This window comes from Sus scrofa, chromosome 6 (genome assembly GCF_054392235.1).
Source record: "Sus scrofa isolate SSC_HxYL_T2T_F1_AM1 chromosome 6, Sscrofa_HxYL_maternal_Yorkshire_Landrace_v2.0, whole genome shotgun sequence".
NCBI lineage: Eukaryota > Metazoa > Chordata > Mammalia > Artiodactyla > Suidae > Sus > Sus scrofa.
Window position 1 is genome coordinate 61,256,197 of NC_139388.1, and position 19,659 is coordinate 61,275,855.

Consider the following 19,659-nt stretch of genomic DNA (forward strand, 5'->3'; position numbering starts at 1 on the left):
TTCGTTTGCTCTGCACCACAACGGAAGTCCAGGAACAAGGTTGTCTTGATAGTGCTTTTGATTGTGTCTGTTTTGAAATTGTCTTTAATTTGTATTTGGTTTTGAAATCTGTTACTTTGCATGAGTACTGTTTCAAAATAACCTATGATTTTATTTGACCAAGTGTTAAACTTTTTTATATAGTTAACAAATTTTGTTTTTAGGGCTGTACCTGTGGCATTTGGAAGTTCCTGGGCTAGGAGTCAAATCAGAGCTGAAACCTTATGGTAATGCTGGATCCTTAACCCACTGAGCGAGGCCGTGGATTGAGCTCGTATCCTCATGGACACTACGTCAGGTTCGTCACCTGCTGAGCCCCAAGAGGAACTCCGTGTTTAAGAAATTTACTGAGTGTAGGAGTTCCCATCGAGGCTCAGTGGTTCAGGAATCGGACTAGGAACCATGAGGTTGCATGTTCTATCCTGGCCTTGCTCAGTGGGTTAAGGATCCAGCGTTGCTGTGAGCTGTGGTGTAGGTCGCAGATGAGGCTCAGATCCTGCGTTGTGGCTGTGGTGGAGGCCGGTGGCTACAGCTCTGATTCGACCCCTAGCCTGGGAATCTCCATATGCCGCAGGTGTGGCCCTAGAAAATGGCAAAAAGACCAAAAAAAAAAAAAAGAAAAAAGAAAAAAGAAAAGAAATTTACTGAGTGTCAAATTCTAATTAAAACTCTGACCTGCAGCTCACTTTGGGGTGCTTCAGAGGGCCCTTGAGGCATCTCAAAAATTATTAAACTAAATAGGATTATCTGATAGATTAAATTACAGGAGAAACATTGTCAAATTAGAAGCAACAGCAAGAAAATCTGTCAAGATGATGGCACATGTAGATACAGTGTATTCTACCTCTACAAAAATTAACCTCCTTGTCAGACTTTGGTTTCCTGATATCCTTGTAGCATAGCAAGTGTGCTCCTAAATCAGAGAAATTAAGGTAGGTAAACAAGGAGTTCCCTTGCAGCGAAGCAGGTTAGGGATCTGGCATTGTCACTGCAGTGGCTCAGAGTTACTGCTGTGGTGGGGGTTCAATCCCTGACCTGGGGAACTTCCACGTGCCATGAGTGTGGCCCAAAAAAATAGGTTAACAATAGCTGAGAATTAAACTGTCAGGGCTCTGGGAATTCCAAGGAGGCCACTTGGTTCTTCCCAGGTCCCGGGCAAACCCCATTTTTATTTGGTGAATGAAAGCCTTCCCTTGCTGCAGGGCAGATGCCCTTACAATGAAAAAGAAAAAGTGGTTAGAAAATGTGTTTTCTACTTGGCATGCTTTCTATAGTCTTAACTTGGCTTTATATATGCATATATATATATATATTTTTTTTTTTAATGAGGGACATTTTAAATAAAAAGATAATATTTCAACAAATATTAAATTCATTTTGTGCCTTGAGGTCAGTGTTTACAGTCTAAAACTCACTTTCCAAAAAGTTATTCCTTGCTTTGTGACATCGTAAAGTTTAATTAAGAAGGGATTCTAAGCTTGCTTCTGAAGCTGATTACTTTTTATTTTTTATTTTTTTGTCTTTTTTCTGCCATTTCTTGGGCCGCTTCTGCGGCATATGGAGGTTCCCAGGCTAGGGGTCTAATCGGAGCTGTAGCTGCCAGCCTATGGCAGAGCCACAGCAACGCAGGATCCGAGCCATGTCTGCAACCTACACCACAGCTTACGGCAACGCCAGATCATTAACCCACTGAGCAAGGGCAGGGATCGAACCAGCAACCTCATGGTTCCTAGTCGGATTCGTTAACCACTGCGCCACGACGGGAACTCCCTGATTGCTTTTATTGATCTTTGGGTGGCTATCAGAGGCCCCATGATGACCAGGAGATGATACGTACTAGATAAAGCATCGTTTAAAGAAAGATAGATAAAGCTTATTACATACATTTTGGAGCCACTGAAGCAGACGTTTAAGTGTACTGTATAGATAGGGAATTGCTTCATTTATTGGCTGTTAATATAACTGGAATTGGAATTCAGATCATGCAAGTAACCGTAGGCATATCCAGAAATCAAAGAAGGAAATCTTTCTTTCTTTTATAGGGAAAACAGGCGAGTTGGGATAGGCTGTGATAACCCGAGTCCCTTGGAGGAAGGTTTAGGTCCACAGTTTGAAAGCTTCAACTCAGTTGGGCTGCTGCAGCCTCTGAACAACCCGGCCATCATGGGACAGAGTGTTTTCCTTTCCTGCTGGGTATTAGAGACATCTCCTGTTCCAGATGTAGGCCTGAGTCACTGTGGAGCCTTTTATGATGCAAGACAGGCGGTGAGAGTGCCCCTACAGACCTGTCCCAGCTCCAGTCGCTGGGCTTTGTCTCCTCATTCCACAAAACTAAATAAGGATTTTTCAGCTTTGCAACCTAGGGATTTTTTATTTTTTTAACCAGTTTATGTGGGAGAGCAGGAGCCTAACAAGCAATGTCCTATATCCTAAAGGTAGAAAAACTGTTTCCCACTTCTCTCTAGATTATATGCTAACACAGCGGGTCATCCCAGTTACTAAGCAAAGGTAAGATGAATTATGTGTAACTAATGGTACTGTTAAGTACCTTATGTGATACCTAGCTTGACTAGTTTGCTAGTTTGCGTGTATGATAACTAGTTCTTTTTTCTTTTTTCGGTCAAGCCATGGGCATGCAGAATTTCCCAGGTCAGGGATTGAGCCCATGCCACAGTAGTGACCTGAGCCACAGCAGTGACAATACCAGCGCCTCAACCCTCTGTGCCACCAGCAAACTCCTCACTGCTCTTTCGGATTCTTCACGCACAGTGCCTCTGCACTGCGTATATGCGGGTGTGCAGCCAGCAAATGCGAAGGTGTTCCATGCTTCTCTGTTACACAACTCCCTTCCCTGGGTTTCCTTGCAGTCATCATTTGTAGTGTTCTCACAGCCTATTAGCGGAGGCTGAGCTGGTGTTATGAAAATATACATGGAAGGGCCACAGATAGTGCATGATTTTGGAGACCACTTTTTGTTTGTTTGTTTGTTTTTTTCGGGCCGCCACCCAAGACATATCAAAGTTCCCAGGTTAGGGGTTGAAGCGCAGCTGTAGCTCCCAGCCTAGACCACAGCCAGAGCAATGTGGGGTCCAAGCCGCATCTGCGACCTGCACCACAGCTCTCAGCAACACCAGATCCTTAACCCACTGAGCGAAGCCAGGGATTGAACCTGTGTCCTCATGGATTCCACTGGTTGGATTCATTTCTGCTGTGCCACAACGGGAACTCTGATACCACTTTTTTTTTCTTTTGGTCTTTTATTGGCTTCACCCAGGGTATATGGAAGTTCCCAGGCTAGCGGTAGGTTTGGAGCTGCAGCTGCTGGCCTTTGCCACGGCTACAAAATGCCAGATCGGAGCTGCATATGTGGCCTACACTGCAGCTAGCAGCAACTAGCAGCAACAACTGGATCCTTAACCCACTGAGCGGGACCAGGGATGGAACCCATGTCCTCGTGGATACTAGTTGGGTTCTTAACCCGCTGAGCCGTTCTCATCCTCTTCTGAGACTGGCTGTTTTATGTTTGGCCATGCCCGAGACACATGGTGTAAGTACCTGGGCCAGTGATCAAACACATGCCACAGCAATGACAACGCCAGATCCTTTACCTGCTGAGCCGCCAAGGAACGTCAAGCCTTGTTGTTTTGAAAGCTTGATTGCAAGAGAAAAGGCTTGTACAAAAATCCCCCTTTGCCTTCCCACCTCCCCCAAAATAACAGGGGGAATAAACATTGGTCCCTTGGGAGGGTGAAGCCAGCCTGCTAAGAGGGCAGTGCAGCTGGGTTTGGGGATAGAGTAGGGCTCACACTGGAGCACCTGCTTTGGGGGGCCTCCAGCATGTGGAAGTTCCAGGGTCAGGGATAGAATCCACTACACAGCAGTGACAATGCCAGATCCTTAACCCACTTGACACCTACTTTCTGTGCACACAAAGAGCACCCTTTGGGGTTCCCATTGTGCCTCAGCAGTATCTGACTAGTAACCATGAGGATGCAGGTTTGATCCCTGGCCTCACTCAGTCAGTTAAGAATCTGGCGTTGCTGTGACCTATGGTGTAGGGTGCAGGCAAGGCTCAGATCCCACGTGGCTGTGGCCGTGGCTGTGGCCAGCAGCTGCAGCTCCAATTCGACCCCTAGCCTGGGAACTTCCATACGCCGAAGGTGCCACCCTAAAAAGCAAAAAACAAGCAGAAACAGACTTCTCTTGGAGTTCCCGTCGTGACACAGTGGTTAACGAATCCGACTTGGAACCATGAGGTTGCGGGTTCGGTCGCTGCCCTTGCTCAGTGGGTTAACGATCCGGCGTTGCCGTGAGCTGTGGTGTAGGTCACAGACGCAGCTCGAATCCCGCGTTGCTGTGGCTCTGGCGTAGGCAGGTGGCCACAGCTCCGATTCGACCCCTAGCCTGGGAACCTCCATGTGTCGCAGGACCGGCCCTAGAAATGGCAAAAAGACGAAAAAAAAAAAAAAAGAAACAGACTTCTCTTCCCCCAGCAAAGTAGCAGCTATAACCTTGAGTCCATCAAAATCACTTTCAGCCGGGGGGAAGAACCTCATGACGACAGCTGGTGTGGCCTGAGGGTGGCCACGGTGGGAGATGGGCCTAAGAATAAGCACCTCCCCAAACTGAATGTGAGCCCCAGCAGAGAGGGTGGTGGGGTTGCCAGGGCTCAGACACACCAGCTGATTCGCCACCCCACCCTGCCTCACCTTCTCTTTGTTTCCTTGGGGGCGATGCTGAACATCAGCGTCTTATCTCCTCTACCTGGACAGTGGTGTGTAGCAAGCCGGGTAGGTGTTTGCTGTGGAGACTTGTGGGGCCTGGGAGGAGATGCAGATGAGGTCCTTGCTGTGAATATTGGCCTGCTTAAATTCACACACACAAACACACACACACACACACACACACACACACACACACACACGCACACACGCAAGATATTCCCCCCCCCAAAAAAAGAAATATTGCAGCTTAATTATTCTTTAGAGCAAAGTAAATCTCAGTGTCTTCTGAAAGCTGTATATTTTCCAGGCTCTGTTATCCAAGCTGGACTGAACTTTCAGAAATAGAAAACACAGAGCTTAAAATGCATTATGATTTGAAAATTAAAAGTGAAACTTTCTAATTACATGCCATCTATCTGAAATTGCATTATGTTTAGTTATTTTTATTTAACCATAATTCCATAAACAAGTTTCTCTGAAAGTTATTAAAGGTAAGCGTGGAATAGAGCAAGTATTTTAATGAATAATGCAGTTCTCGTAAAAGAAACACTTTCCTTTTTTTTTTTTTTTTTTTTTTTTTTGCTTTTGATTGCCTCTATATGATGACATGCTAACTAGACTTATGCGGTAACTAGTCCTTTCCCTGTGCCACTTAAACTCACCCAACAATGTGTGTCAAGTACATCTAAATAAAACTGGGTGGGTTTAAAAGGCAAATAAAACTTGAGCAAAAGGAACAGTGAAAAACTGCAACTTACAACAATGTTTTTTGAATGTACTGCTCTTTTGAAAATTATGGTTAGTGAGGGATATTATCACATGCCTTTGTCCTCCAGTCTCAGACCCCATGTTTTGTCCCCAAGTCTCTGGAACTGAGCAGTTTTGAGCTTTTCCTCTGGGTGAAAGAGGAATAGAAATGAAACAGCTGTTCTGTAGGATGTCGGTATGAAATGGCCCATTCTGCTCGGGGAGAATTTTTATATTTCTCATTCTAGCTTGTAAAAGAGACAAGCCCAGCTCTTGTTTCCTCACACTGCTTTAATTAGTGCTGCTGGCAGGAAATGTTCCCAGATCCAAAGACCTCCCCACAGCAGCCACCTGGCGACCCACGTTTCCAATCACTGAATTGCTCCAACCTCAGGAGCGGGACCTAGGAACCACCAGCCAGGCAAAAACAGCTCTTTATTGCACGTTGCCTGTGATGCAGCGGGTTAACGATCCAGCGTTGCCACAGCTGCAGCGCAGGTGTGATCTCTGGCCCGGGAACACAGGCTGTGAGCCTGCCAAAAAAAAAAAAAAAACAACAAAAAAAAAACCAAACCCCCAAACCACAGCTTTTTATTGAAAGCATTCCGAGCAGGGGCCCACACAACCGAAAGCTTTTACCTTAAAACTGTTCTTGGAGTTCTGCTGTGGCGCAGTGAATTACGAATTTGACTGCAGGGGCTGGGGTCCCTACGGAGGCTTGGGTTCCATCCCCAGCCCAGCGTAGGTGGCAGCTGCGGCTCGCATCCAACCCCTGGCCAGGGAACCTCCTTATGCCCCGAGTGAAGCCAATAAAAGAAAACTCAACCAAGTATGCTAACGGTCCAAACAGTAACAGAATCATCACTTCCGAGGCACCGGGAAGCAACCTCAACTCAGGCCCGGTGCCCCTTCCCTGGGCTCTCGGAGCCCCGAGGCCCCGCCCCGCCCCGCCCTCTCGGGATCCTTCCCCCAGGCCCCGCCCCCTAACTCTGCGCCTGCGCAGTTTCTTAGGGAACCGGAAGCGGGGAGTGAAGGTCACGCTGCAGGGGGTAAGTTTCTCCTTTCTCGCACAAATCTGTGATTCGCGGTCTCCTGTACTCCTTCCTCAGGGTGTGGGGGCCGCCACGGTTCGAAAAAGCCAGCTCCCGCCCCTCTTCCCAAACAAATCCAGACGTCGCCGCTACAGGTCGGGTATTCCCGTTGGTTTTGCAATCGCTCTGTGCCTGCTCCCGGAGCCCTTGGTTTTTCTGCCTTCGGTCCACGTAGATGCCACCTTTCCTGTCGTTTGTCTTCATAAAACCGTTTACTATCTCCCTGGAAAGTCCTCTTCGGCGAGGAGGGTCCGTGTACCCCGCCCCTGGGGGCAGCGCCGGTCGCCCCGCTCCTGGAGAGGCCGCATCCTCCCCCTGGTCCTGGGATTCGGGAACCCGCCCTCTCCGGAGACACCCTCCCTGCAGCCCCTCTGTCCTCGCGTCCCCTCAGGCCGGTCCTTCTGCCCCGCAGGTCTCCCCTGCGTCGTCAGCCCTTCCCCGCATCCTGCGGCGCGCGCGCGGGGGGGGGGTTGACCTCTGCACCCAAAATCTTCAGGCTTAAATCCCACCCCCTGGAAAATGTGCTTTTCCAGTAGGCGGGGGATTTTATTCAGTCTCCATCTCTGTAAAGGTGTGAGCAAGGGGGATCCAGAGAAGCAAAGACAGAAAGCGACCAAGAGGAGGAATGAATGATGATGAACCTATGGGGACATAGAGGACAGTAACATGAAAGAGATTAAGTCTTGGAAGTAGCAGGTGGATCATGGAGTTCCTGTTGTGGCTCAGTGGTTAACGAACCCGGTTAACGAACCTGAATGTTGAGGGTTCGATCCCTGACCTCGCTCAGTGGGTCGCAGACGCGGCTCCGATCCCGCGTTGCTGTGGCTGTGCTGTAGACTGCCAGCTACAGCTCGGATTCTACCCCTAGCCTGGGAACCTCCATAGGCCGCAAAAGACAAAAAAGAAAAAAAAAAAAAGTAGCAGATGAATCATTTGCCGGGATTGGAGAAGGACAAGGGGGAAGCGGTAGAAGGGGCAGCGGGGCCGCAACAGCGATGAGGCCCCTCACCCAGAGTTGGGGGAGAGGATAGAAGGTGGAACCGTGGGCTTCAGAGCTTCATGTCTTGGGGTGACACTCCAAGCAAAGGCAGAAAGAGAGCAGGCAGGAAGCATGGCCACTGGCGGGCCAGAGTGAGTGGGGAGGGAGGGAATGCAGCCTCTAACTCAGAGAGAGAGCAGAGTTGGGAGAAGGGGCAGAAATATACAGAGATTTAGGACAATGAGAAAGGTTAGTGGAAAGCAGCATTATTTTTATTTAAAAAAAATTTTTTTTTTTTTAGGGCCGCACCTCCACATATGGAGGTTCCCAGGCTAACAGTTGAGTCGAAGCTGTAGCCCTGGCATGCGCCACAGCCATAGCAACTCGAATCACCTCATCTGCAGCCTACACCACAGCTCACCGCAACTCGGGGTCCTTAACCCTTAACCCACTGAGCAAGGCCAGGAATCGAACCCGCAACCTCATGGTTTGTAGTCAGACTTGTTTCTGCTGCGCCACGACGAGAACTCCATCAACTATGCTTTAGTTTTTAATCATTAAAAAAGAGGGGAACAAGATGCAGAGTGGGGCAGGACAGGAGTGAGGGAAGGAATCGAGAGGAGGGCAGAGTCAACAGGAGAGCAGAGGGAAACAAAAAGAGACAGATGAAATAGGGAGCCGGATAAGCAGGATGACGTGGAAACACATAGTAGTGCAGGTAGAGGGGAGACTGGATCCGGGAGGGTGGTGGGATGTTTGGATGTGGGTGATTTAAGTTGTGATGTTTGATTTGCGGCTTTAGAATGTAGTCAGTTAATTAATTAATTTATTTGTGTTTTGAGGTCCACACCCTCGGCATATGGAGGTTCCCAGGCTAGGGGTCCAGTCAGAGCTGTAGTGGCCAGCCTACACCACAGCCACAGCCACACCAGATCTGAGCAGCATCTGTGACCTACACCACAGCTCACGCCAACGCCAGACCCTTAACCCACTGAGGGAGGCCAGGGATCGAACCCACAACCTCATGGCTCCTAGTCAGATTCATTAACCACTGACCCACGACGGGAACTCCACAGAATGCAGTAAACTTAAAATTTGTTGGCTTCAATTAGGCAGATGAGGATGAGCATTGCAAACCTTGCCATGAGGCTTTGGCCTTTTGCAGTTGCTTGTATGAGAGGCTAACTTCCACTTCCAGTCCCCTAGTCAGCCAGAGGGCAGTGACTTGACTCAAGACAGTCTGCGGTCACCCCCCCTTTCCTTTTTCCTGACCTGGGAGAGAGGACAAGGACGAGGAGCCTGGGGCAAGAAATGACTGCCTCTGTCTCTAGGTGAGGCCTCTTTGAAGGAACATTAAACGCGTTTCTGGTGGATTCACTTTTTTCTGTCTCATTTTTTTACATTTAATTCTTCTTGTTGCTTGGAATAAATCTTGGTTTCGTTTCATTTCTGCTTCCCTATAAGTGATTGTAAACTTCTGACATAAGCGTTGGTGGTCTTGTATAATCAACTCATGCAGTTAATATCATATATTCTCAGTTTTTTTTAACTTTCACCTCAGAATTTTACAAGAAAAAATTTACAAAATACTTCTTTTAGTGTTTAAGGTTTGTTTGAGGCCTGCCTCCTGTCTCCACTTTATCTTATGTTTTGGGCAAGTTCTTTGGTAATTAGTAAATAATTTTAGACTATTTTGATGGTACTTGATAAAGATGTCAATGATTTTGCCGGGCGGTTTGCACCTGTGGCAAGATGGAATTTTCTTTCTTTTTTTTTGCTTTTTAGGGCCACACCTGTGGCATCTGGAAGTTCCCAGGCTAGGGGCAAATCAGAGCTGCAGCCGTTGGCCTACACAACAGCCATAGCCACTCGGGATCCGAGTTGAGTCTGCGACCTACACCACAGCTCACGGCAACGCCGGATCCTTAACCCACTGAGCGGGGCCAGGGATCAAACCTACGTCCTCACGGATGCTAGCTGCGACCTACACCACAGCTCACGGCAACGCCGGATCCTTAACCCACTGAGCGGGGCCAGGGATCAAACCTACGTCCTCACGGATGCTCGTTACCTGCTGAGCCACGAACTGTGGTGTAGGTCACAGGCGCAGCTCAGATCCTGCGTTGCTGTGGCTGCAGTGCAGGCTGGCAGCTGTAGCTCTGATCTGACCGCTAGCCTGGGAACCTCCATGTGCTGCAGGTGTGACCCTAAAAAGCAAAAAAAAAATTCCGTTTTCAGAGTTCCTTTGTGGAGCAGCAGGTTAAGGATCCAACGTTGTCCCTGTAGCCACTTTGTCACTGCTGTGACCGGTTAGGTTCAGTTCCTGCCCCCCAAACTTCCACATGCTGTGGGTGTGGAGAAAAAAGGAAGGAAGAAAAAGAAAGAAATTCTCTTTTCCATTGATTTGGAGTCTTCCTGTTTTCCCTTCCTTGACGGGCTCACAGCATCTGTCTTCCTCCCAGGGTCACTGCAGCATCTCACTGTGGGGACGTGTTTCGATGCTGGGACTGTGGTTGGGCTGAGTCATCCTCAGGGAGCGTCAAGGGACCAGGGTAGGTGATGAGGAGGCTCCCACATTTGTTTTGGACCTTTCAGCTGTAATGGAGCCTTACCCATGTGGCTACTTAATTACTCAAAAATGAGAGCCAGAAGACATAGGGAGTCCTAAAAACCCCTACCGATAGAGTTCCCGTCGTGGCTCAGTGGTTAAGGAATCCGACTAGGATCCCTGGCCTCACTCAGTGGGTTAAAGATCCGTGTTGCCGTGAGCTGTGGTGTAGGTTGCAGATGTGGCTCGGATGTGGTATTGCTGTGGCTCTGGCATAGGCTGGTGGCTATGGCTCCGATTCGACCCCTAGCCTGGGAACCTCCATATGCCGCGAGAGCGGCCCAAGAAGTGGCAAAAAGACAAAAAATAAAATAAAAACCCCTGCCGAACTGGTGTCCACCTGCAGTGCGCTGAGGTGTCCCTATGTTTAATCTGCTGTGTCACTGCTCTGCTGTAACCCCAGGGGTTCCAGGCTGTGCACACCCAGGGACCAGTTCCTTCCTTGGACGGGAGCTCTTGCCTTCCAGCCATCCATCTGCTCACAGTCAGGGGTGGTGATTTCGCTGTGCTAAGGGAGGGCAGAAGTCTGGAACCTCGGGGCGGGGGGCATGAAGGCGTCTCCCCTCAAAGAACTAGGGTGTCTTTATTGCCTGTGCGTGGAGAGAACAGGAGACAAGAAAACTGGGGACCCTCTCAATTGGAGACTTCACCACTGAATTGAAATGCCTTTGTAACGGCACTCCATCACGTCCCAGGTTGCTGTAAGTTTTCCCAGGAGCGCCGACTCCTTAACCTTCATGCTGAATGCTCAATGTCCTTTGGGTGGCAGCTTCTGACTATTCTTACTGAGATTCCTTTGCTGAGTAGTCCTGGTGCCTTTTGGCCCTGGTGGCCCGTGAACGCATGGAGGAGAGGTAGAGAAATGGGGGAATTGGAGGGGAGCCTGGAGGGGGCAGCAGGTGCGGGCATCGAGATGAGCCCAGTGAAGGACATATGGAGGCTCAAGGGGTGTGTGGACCTGGCAGCAAGCGATGTCCCAGTTCTGGCCGGAGCACCTGGAGTTGCGTTTCTGTGTAGTTGGGGGAGAATTGCATGGCTTGGGGTGCCTCAGTGTCATGGCCTGGGTTCCCTGGGACAGAACTGATGATCCTGAGATTTCTGTGCGTTGGTTTCATTGGGTATTTCATGATCCAACCCAAGAAGGAATGAAGGCAGTAGATGTAGGCAAAGAAAAGCATTTTCCTGGAGTTCCCGTCGTGGCTCAGTGGTTAATGAATCCAACTAGGAACCATGAGGTTTCGGGTTCAGTCCCTGGCCTTGCTCAGTGGGTCAAGGATCCGGCATTGCCATGAGCTGTGGTATAGGTCATAGACTCGGCTCAGATCTGGTGTTGTTGTGGCTCTGGCATAGGCCGGTGGCTACAGCTGTGATTAGACCCCTAGCCTGGGAAACTCCATATGCGGTGGGCGCGGCCCCAGAAAAGACCAAAAAAAAAAAAAAAAAGGCATTTTCTTCCAGTGCTGTTAAAAGTGTGGCCTGAGCTGAGCCCATAGGGATCTTTGGGTGTTGGAAGATGAGTGCTTTGTCTTTAGGTGACAGATCAAAGGGGTGCCCCACAGCATCCCTTCCACTGCTGACCTTTCTCAGGTGTTTTGGCAGGTCAAGAATCATCATGCAGGGAGTTCCCGCCGGGGCTCAGCGGAAACAAAACCAACTAGTGTCCATGAGGATGTGGATCCCTGGCCTCACTCAGTGGGTCGGGGATCTAGCGTTGCCATGAGCTGTGGTGTAGACTGCAGATGTGGCTCAGATCCCACGTTGCTGTGGCTCTGGTGTAGGCCAGCAGCTGTAGCTCCGATTCGACCGCTAGTCTGGGAACTTCCATATGCCTCGGATGTGGCCCTAAAAAGAGAAAAAAAAAAAAAAAAAAAAAAAAAAAGAATCATATGCAGTTTGAGTAGTAATATGGAGTAGTAACATAGGAACAATTTCAGAGACCATTTTGTGGGTTCCCTCTGGTGTTTGTTTGTTTGTTTTTAGCATTTTAGGTTACAGATGAAGAAAATTTCAGATCCACTGAGAAAGACGCAAAAGAGGATTTGGGGCGTTTGCCCGGGAGATGTCGGGTTTGTTACTGTACCAAACTTGAATCCCCTTGGCTGCATGCGGTAAAGCCAATCCACTGACAGCAGGTTGGGGTGAAGGAAAGTGCGTTTGTGGCAGGCACCAAGCCAGGAGTCCAGGGGTTGGTGCTTAAAAGGCCCCAACTCCCTGGCCACTTTGAGGGAGTGGCCTTATGGGGGGTGTGATCAGCTCACGGACATACTTGGGGTGGCTGGGTGGTGAGGCTGTCAGGGGTCAGCACCAACCTTCTGGTTCCTGTTGGTCTGGGGTCCATGTGCTTGTGGGCGAAATGGAATTAACGTCTTCCACCTGGCGAGGATTTCAGCCGCTGCCAAATGGCTCAAAGGACATGGCTCAGGATGTCACAGCCCTTGCGGAGAAACTAAAGGTCCTTCCTTGACTTTGTTTAATGGCTGAACAATTATTATTTTGGAGTTCCCATCGTGGTGCAGTGGTTAACGAATCCGACTAGGAACCCTGAGCTTGCGGGTTCGATCCCTGGCCTTGCTCAGTGGGTGAAGGATCCAGTGTTGCCATGAGCTGTGGTGTAGGTTGCAGATACGGCTCGGATCCCGAATTGCTGTGGCTGTGACTGTGGTGTAGGCCGGTGGCTACAGCTCCGATTGGGCCCCTAGCCTGGGAACCTCCATATGCCGAGGGAGCAGCCCAAGAAAAGGCAAAAAAAAAAAAAACCAAAAAACAAAACAAACTATTTTGTCTGGCTTGAGTGTTGTCCTTTCCGAATTTTCTCCCTTCTCTGATGAACTGTATTCTTTGGATAAAGTTTTCCTTTTTTTTTTTTTAATTTGTGCTAAAATTGCTTGTTTTTTAAAATGACTTTTATTTTTTCCATTATAGCTGGTTTACTGCGTTCTGTCAGATTTCTACTGTACAGCAAGGTGACCCAGTCACATGTACATGTATATATTCTTTTTCTCGAATTATCCTCCATCATGTTCCATCACAAGTGACTAGGCAGAGTTCCCAGGGCGACACAGCGGGATCTCATTGCTTATCCACTCCAAAGGCAATAGTTGGCATCTGTTAACCCCAGGTTCCCAGTCCATCCCGCTTCCTGAGTAAAGTTTTTCTGCAGACAAAAGGCAGGCGCAGGACATGGAGGAGGGCCTCTTCTGGGAAGGTCCCCTAAGGTCCTGCTTGGTTACAGTTTCTCCCCGTTTTTTGACTCCTCAGTCTCGAGGAAAGGGAGCCACGTTTTGGATGGAGAGCTAAATCATAAACCTGGCAGAGGCACTCCATCTTCGTTACCATTTCTGGTTTGTTTGTGTGTTCGTTTCTGGCTGTGCCCACGGCATGTGAAAGTTCCTGGGGCCAGGGATCGAACCCACGCCACAGCAGGGACCCGAGCCACAGCCGTGGCAATGCCAGATCCTTAACTGCTAGGCCACCAGGGAACGCCTACCATTTCTGTTTTACCTTCATCTAACTCTTTGAAGGAACAGGACATAGACTGTCCCGGCCGCTTCCTGCTGCAATGAGGTGTCATCCTGCCTCGATTCAGCAAATGGGCAGAACTGGAAGTAATCTCTAGTTCCAAGCCTCGCAACAGTATTTTGTATCCTGAAAACACTGCTTGTCTTTCTTTTTTCCTTTTAAGAGCTTTATTGAAGTAGAATTGACTGTAAAACCTTTTACCTATTTAACGAATACAACTTAATGTTTCATATATGTTTTCATATTGTGAAAGATTATCATAAGCTAGTTAGCGTATCCCTTACCCGGCCTTTTTTTTTTTTTTTTTTTTTTTTGCCATTTCTTGGGCCGCGCCCGCGGCATATGGAGGTTCCCAGGCTAGGGGTCTCATCGGAGCTGTAGCCGCCAGCCTACGCCACAGTCACAGCAATGCGGGATCCGAGCCGCATCTGCAACCTACACCACAGCTCACGGCAACGCCGGATCCTTAACCCACTGAGCAAGGCCAGGGATCGAACCGCAACCTCATGGTTCCTAGTCAGATTCGTTAACCACTGCGCCACGACGGGAACTCCTACCTGGTCTTATTGATCATTTTCTTCTTTTTTTGTGTGTGCTGTGAGAACACTTAAGATCTACCCTCTTAGCCCCTGTCAAGTATACAAGACAGTATATTTACCTGTAGTCTCCATGCCGTGTATAGATCTCCAGAATTTACTCACCTTGCCTACCTGAACGTTTGTATCCTTTTTACTTTTTATTTTTATTTTTAAAGTTGTATTGGCGTTTAGTTGGCTTAACAAATGTCGTGTTAGCTTTGGACGTACAGCAAAAGGAATCAGTCATCCATACAGATATATCCATTCTTTTTTCCCCATATAGGTTATCGAAAACTATTGAGTAGATTTTCCTGTGCTACGCAGTAGGTTCTCGTTCATCATCTATTTTATACCATAGTGTCGTTACTTCTCTTTTTGGTTATGTTGTTACAGCACCTGGACAAACATTGAAAAAGTAGTGGACATGTTATATTGAGGTTCATGATCAAATACACCCTTATAGCTTTTCTCAAAAGAGTCTTTCTATTTCAGACAGCAACCAGGAAAGTAAGTCCTGGAATGTTGCTTTTTTACAACTATTCAGTAACCAAGTAGCCTTTTGAAGTATTTTATATATGCGTTTTAACTTGTCCCAGGGTATTAATTATACATAGCAGGAGCTATTGGTCTCTGTTTTTTTCTTTTCTTTTTTTTTTTTTTTTTTAATGCCAAACTATAATGTAAGGCAGCTTTATTAGCTAATATTCTTCTGGCGGAAAAATCTGGTGTCTTTTGCTGGGAGGCTATGGCTTGAGCTGTTTCATGGCTGTATCTAAAGTGGGATATGAGGAAACCTTGAAGCCGTAAAGTTGCAGCTTGCAGCTGTTAACAGCTGCTGTTTTTGAGAACAGTTGGTGGTGCCCTTCCATCTAATAAAATTTTGAAAATGCCAGTTCTTGGTAAGAGAGGAATGTGTCTGAACCCACAGTGGCCACCTACTTGATTTCGAATGTCAGAACCACAATTACTCTATTCTGATTTTCTTCATGCGTTTCTCCTTAATGGCAAAAGCAGATGTACAGCGCAGGTTTCAGAGGCCACAAACAGGCTGTTTCAGTTAGCTTAAAGCTCAAATTAAATCATGTATGAGCCGGAAGGACTCCCCCATACCTTAGCATGAGAAAATTTCCATGTTATCATACACAGTTGTCACATTAGCACTGTACACAGGCGTTCAGCAATAGACTTAAAAATACAGCGGGCACTGGCATATCTCAGGAGCAGTCATACACTGTGAAAAATCCCTTAGAAAATGATTTTCTGGAGTTCCTGATGTGGCGCAGCAGGTCAGGGGCCCAGTGTTATCTCTGTGAGGATGCAGGTTCAACCCCTGGCCTTGCCCAATTCAGTTTTCGGCATTTGCCGCCAGCTGCGATCTGCCCCTCAGCTGCTGCTCCAGTTCAGCCCCTAGCCTGGGAACTTCCATATGTTGCAGATGCTACCATTAAAAAACAAACAAACAAACGAAAAACAAGTAAATGATCTTCCTCCCCTAAACACTCTGGGCAACAGCATGATTAGAAGTCAAACAGTAATTTTCAGTTTTGACACGGAGACAGACCTTTGGTACATGGTCCAATTAAAGTAGCCACACAAGCCTGGTCCGCGTTCTTGGGTCTCCTGCCTGCCACCGGCGTTGTTTTCTTCCCATCCTGGTGTAAACGTTGTTTGGGGTCAGCAGTCCTTTCTATGGACCAGTCTGTAGAAGAGCAAAGGCTCTTCTCAAGGGAGGAGTAAGTACTTAAGAGTTAATTACCTTCAATTTCTTGGTGCATGATGTACTTTACCTGGTAAGGAGTTCCCTGGTGGCCTAGCAGTTAAGGAGCTGGTGTTGTCATGGCTGTGGTTCTAGTCACTGCTGTCCCTGGCCTAAACTTCTATATGCCATGGGTGCAGCCAAAAAAAAAAAAAAAAAAAGAATGCCTGATAAGTGGCCTTTCATCTACATTGGGGAGACAGTTCTTTAAATGATGCTTTTTCCAGTATGTATAATCTGCTAGTTATAGATCATGGGGCATCTGATCTTTATCCAAAGGTAAATTACAGTGATCAGCTTCAGAACAGGCTGAGAGGAGTTCCCTGGTGGCCTAGTGGGTTTAGGATCAGGCATTGTCACTTCTGTGGCTCAGCTTTTTTTTTTTTTTGCTAATTAGGGCTGCACCCACGGCATATGGAGGTTCCCAGGCTGGAGGTTGAATCGGAGCTACAGCTGCCAGTCTACACCACAGCCACAGCAACATAAGATCCGACAACATAAGATCCGAGCCACATCTGTGACCTACACCACAGCTCATGGCAACGCCGGATCCTTAACCAACTGAGCGAAGCCAGGGATCGAACCTGCAACCTCATGGATCCTAGTCGGGTTTGTCAACTGCTGAGCCATAAAGGGAACTCCTGTGGTGCAGCTTTGATTCCTGGCCTGGAAGCTTCTGCATGTGCCCTGAGTACAGCCTAAATAAATGAATAAATAAAAGGAAGCAAGCTTAGAATATCTCCTTTTGTTTGTTTGTTTGTTTGTTTGTTTTTGTCTTTTGTCTTTTGTCTTTGAGGGCTGCACTCTGGTTATATGGAGGTTCCCAGGCTATGGGTCTAATTGGAGCTGTTGCTGCTAACCTACGCCAGAGCCACAGCAACGCCAGATCCAAGCGGCATCTGCGACCTACACTACACCACACACAGCTCATGGCAATGCCGGATCCTTAACCCACTGAGTGAGGCCAGGGATCGAACCTGCACTTCATGGTTCCTAGTCGGATTCGTTTCTGCTGTGCCATTCCGGGAACTCCTAGAATATCTTTTAATAACTCAGTTAAACTTTACAATAATGTACCATAGCAGCAAAGACCTATTTGGGGATAGGAGTTTTAGACAGTAAGTACTGATCTCTATGAACAAAACTGGAATTTAACATCTGTTGAAATGTAATCTTTTTCTCTCCAAAATTATCCTCATTTTTACCAAATATGGCCAAATTAATGTGTTTGCAAAATAAGTCTGGTTAATTGATCACATCGGCTTTTTTAATTGGTTGCTTTGGAACTTTTCATAAGGAATCTCAGACTGCACTTTGTTTTTCTTTTTAGGACCATACTTGGGGCATGCAGAAGTTCCCAGGTTAGGGGTCAATTCAGAGCTGCGGCTGCCGGCCAACACCACAGCCACAGCAAAACAGGATCCAAGCCACACCTGCAGCCTATACCACAGCTCATGGCAATTCTGTATCCTTAACTCACTGAGTGAGGCCAGGGATCAAACCTGCATCCTCGTGGATACTAGTCAGATTCTTAGCCCACTGAGCCAACTGAGCCACAGTGGGAACTCCCAGACTGAACTTTTATTTATTTATTTATTTATTTATTTTTGCTTTTTAGGGCCGCACCCGCGGCATATGGAGGTTCCCGGGTTAGGGGTCCAATCAAAGCTGCAGCTGCCAGCCTACACCACAGCCACAGCAACGTGGGATCCGAGCCGCGTCTGCAACCTACACCACAGCTCACGGCAACGCCAGATCCTTTACCCGCTGAGCGAGGTCAGGGGTCGAACCCGCAACCTCATGGCTCCTAGTTGGACTCATTTCCGCTGCGCCACAACGGGATCCCCCAAGACTGAACTTTTAAAAGGCCTCTCAGGGACAGGAGAACCTCACCAAGGGCTTATCACAGATTCCAGCTGCAGTTTCTATAAACTTGGGTGAATTTTTGTTTTCTCCTTGTCCCCAAAATATTTTGAGATCTTAAATTTGTCAAGAGGTGACCTTCCTTGTTCATCTGACAAGGCTTTTGGGAACCTGAGAGTTTCTAATTTCTGGAGGGATCAGGTAGAAAGAAAAGATAAATATTTCAATTTTATTTTTCTTAAGAAGGCAAAAGTAGACAAATTTAGTTTTGTCTAGCAATCAGTGTTCCTGCATTTTATTTTAGTTTAAAATGACCTACATTTCCAGTGAATTTTTATCATTTAAGTTAATTTGGCGAAACTTTAAAGTTTCAAGCTAATAAGAATCTGGAAAAACATAATTATTTCTAAAGTGTTTACCTAAACTTTTTGTACCATTTAGCTCTATTTTATTTTATTTATTTATTATTATTATTTTTTTGTCTTTTTGCCGTTTCTAGGGCTAATTCTGCGGCATATGGAGGTTCCCAGGCTAGGGGTCGAATCGGAGCTGTAGCCGCCCACCTATGCCAGAGCCATAGCAACTCAGGATCCGACCGCGTCTGCGACCTACACCACAGCTCATGGCAATGCCAGTTCCCTAACCCACTGCGCAAGGCCAGGGATCAAACCCGCAACCTCATGGTTCCTAGTCGAATTCGTTAACCACTGAGCCATGACGGGAACTCCTAGCTCTATTTTATTATTTATGACAATATCACACTAAGTTAATTTTCTTGCTGACAAATTTTGTAACAGCTATAATATGAATTTATTGACTTTTAGTAAACATTTTCTTTTTTTTTTCTTCTTTTTTTTTTTGGCTGTCGCAAGGCATATGGAATTCCCAGGCCAGGGATCGGATCTGAGCCACACTTGCAACCTAACCACACTGCAGCAGTGCTGGATCCTTTAATCCACTGTGCCTGGCCAGGAATGAAACCTGCATCCTAGCCCTGCAGACATACCACTGATCCCGTTGTGCCCCAGTGAGAACTCGACCAGCTATTAATTTAATATTGAATATTTTCCACATCCCATGAACTTGAAATTCATTTGGGTTATTTTCTTTTGTATTTAGAAATGTTTGATGGACTGGGAGTTTGGAGTTCCTCGGTGCAAACTCTTATGTTTAGAATGGATAAGCAATGAGGTATAACACAGGGAACTGTATCCAGTCACTTGGGATTGGCTGTGAGGGAAGGTAATCTAATGAAAAGGAATGTATGTATATTCTATGAATGACTGGGTCACTTTGCTGTACAGCAGGAATTGGCACAGCCTTGTAAATGAACTGTGCTTTAATTAAAAAAATACAAAAAAAAAAGGGAGTTCCCATCGTGGCGCAGTGGTTAATGAATCCGACTAGGAACCATGAGGTTGCAGTTCGATCCCTGGCCTTGCTCAGTGGGTTAAGGATTCAGCGTTGCCGTGAGCTGTGGTGTAGGTTGCAGACGTGGCTCGGATCCTGCGTTGCTGTGACTGTGGTGTAGGCTGGCAGCTACAGCTCCGATTGGACCCCTAGCCTGGGAACCTCCATATGCCATGGGTGCGGCCCTAGAAATGGAAAAAAAAAAAAAAAAAAAAAAAAGACAAAAAAAGAGAAATGTTTGATTTATTAGCACTTATTTTCCTTTAAGCCAATTAAATAGAGCTCACTTACAAATCAACCTCCACAATATTATCCAATAACAGAGAAACATAATCATAACGAGAC

General features: G+C 47.2%; 1 protein-coding gene across 1 annotated transcript in view; it reads left to right on the forward strand.

The window, feature by feature from the left end:
- Window positions 1–19,659, forward strand: part of LOC110261288 (uncharacterized) — a 43,739-nt gene that overhangs the window by 2,801 nt on the left and 21,279 nt on the right. Inside the window, exon 2 of the mRNA XM_084965679.1 lies at window positions 6,484–6,559. Within this exon, the coding sequence (XP_084821805.1) occupies window positions 6,484–6,559 (76 nt within the window). The remainder of the gene's footprint in view (window positions 1–6,483; window positions 6,560–19,659) is intronic.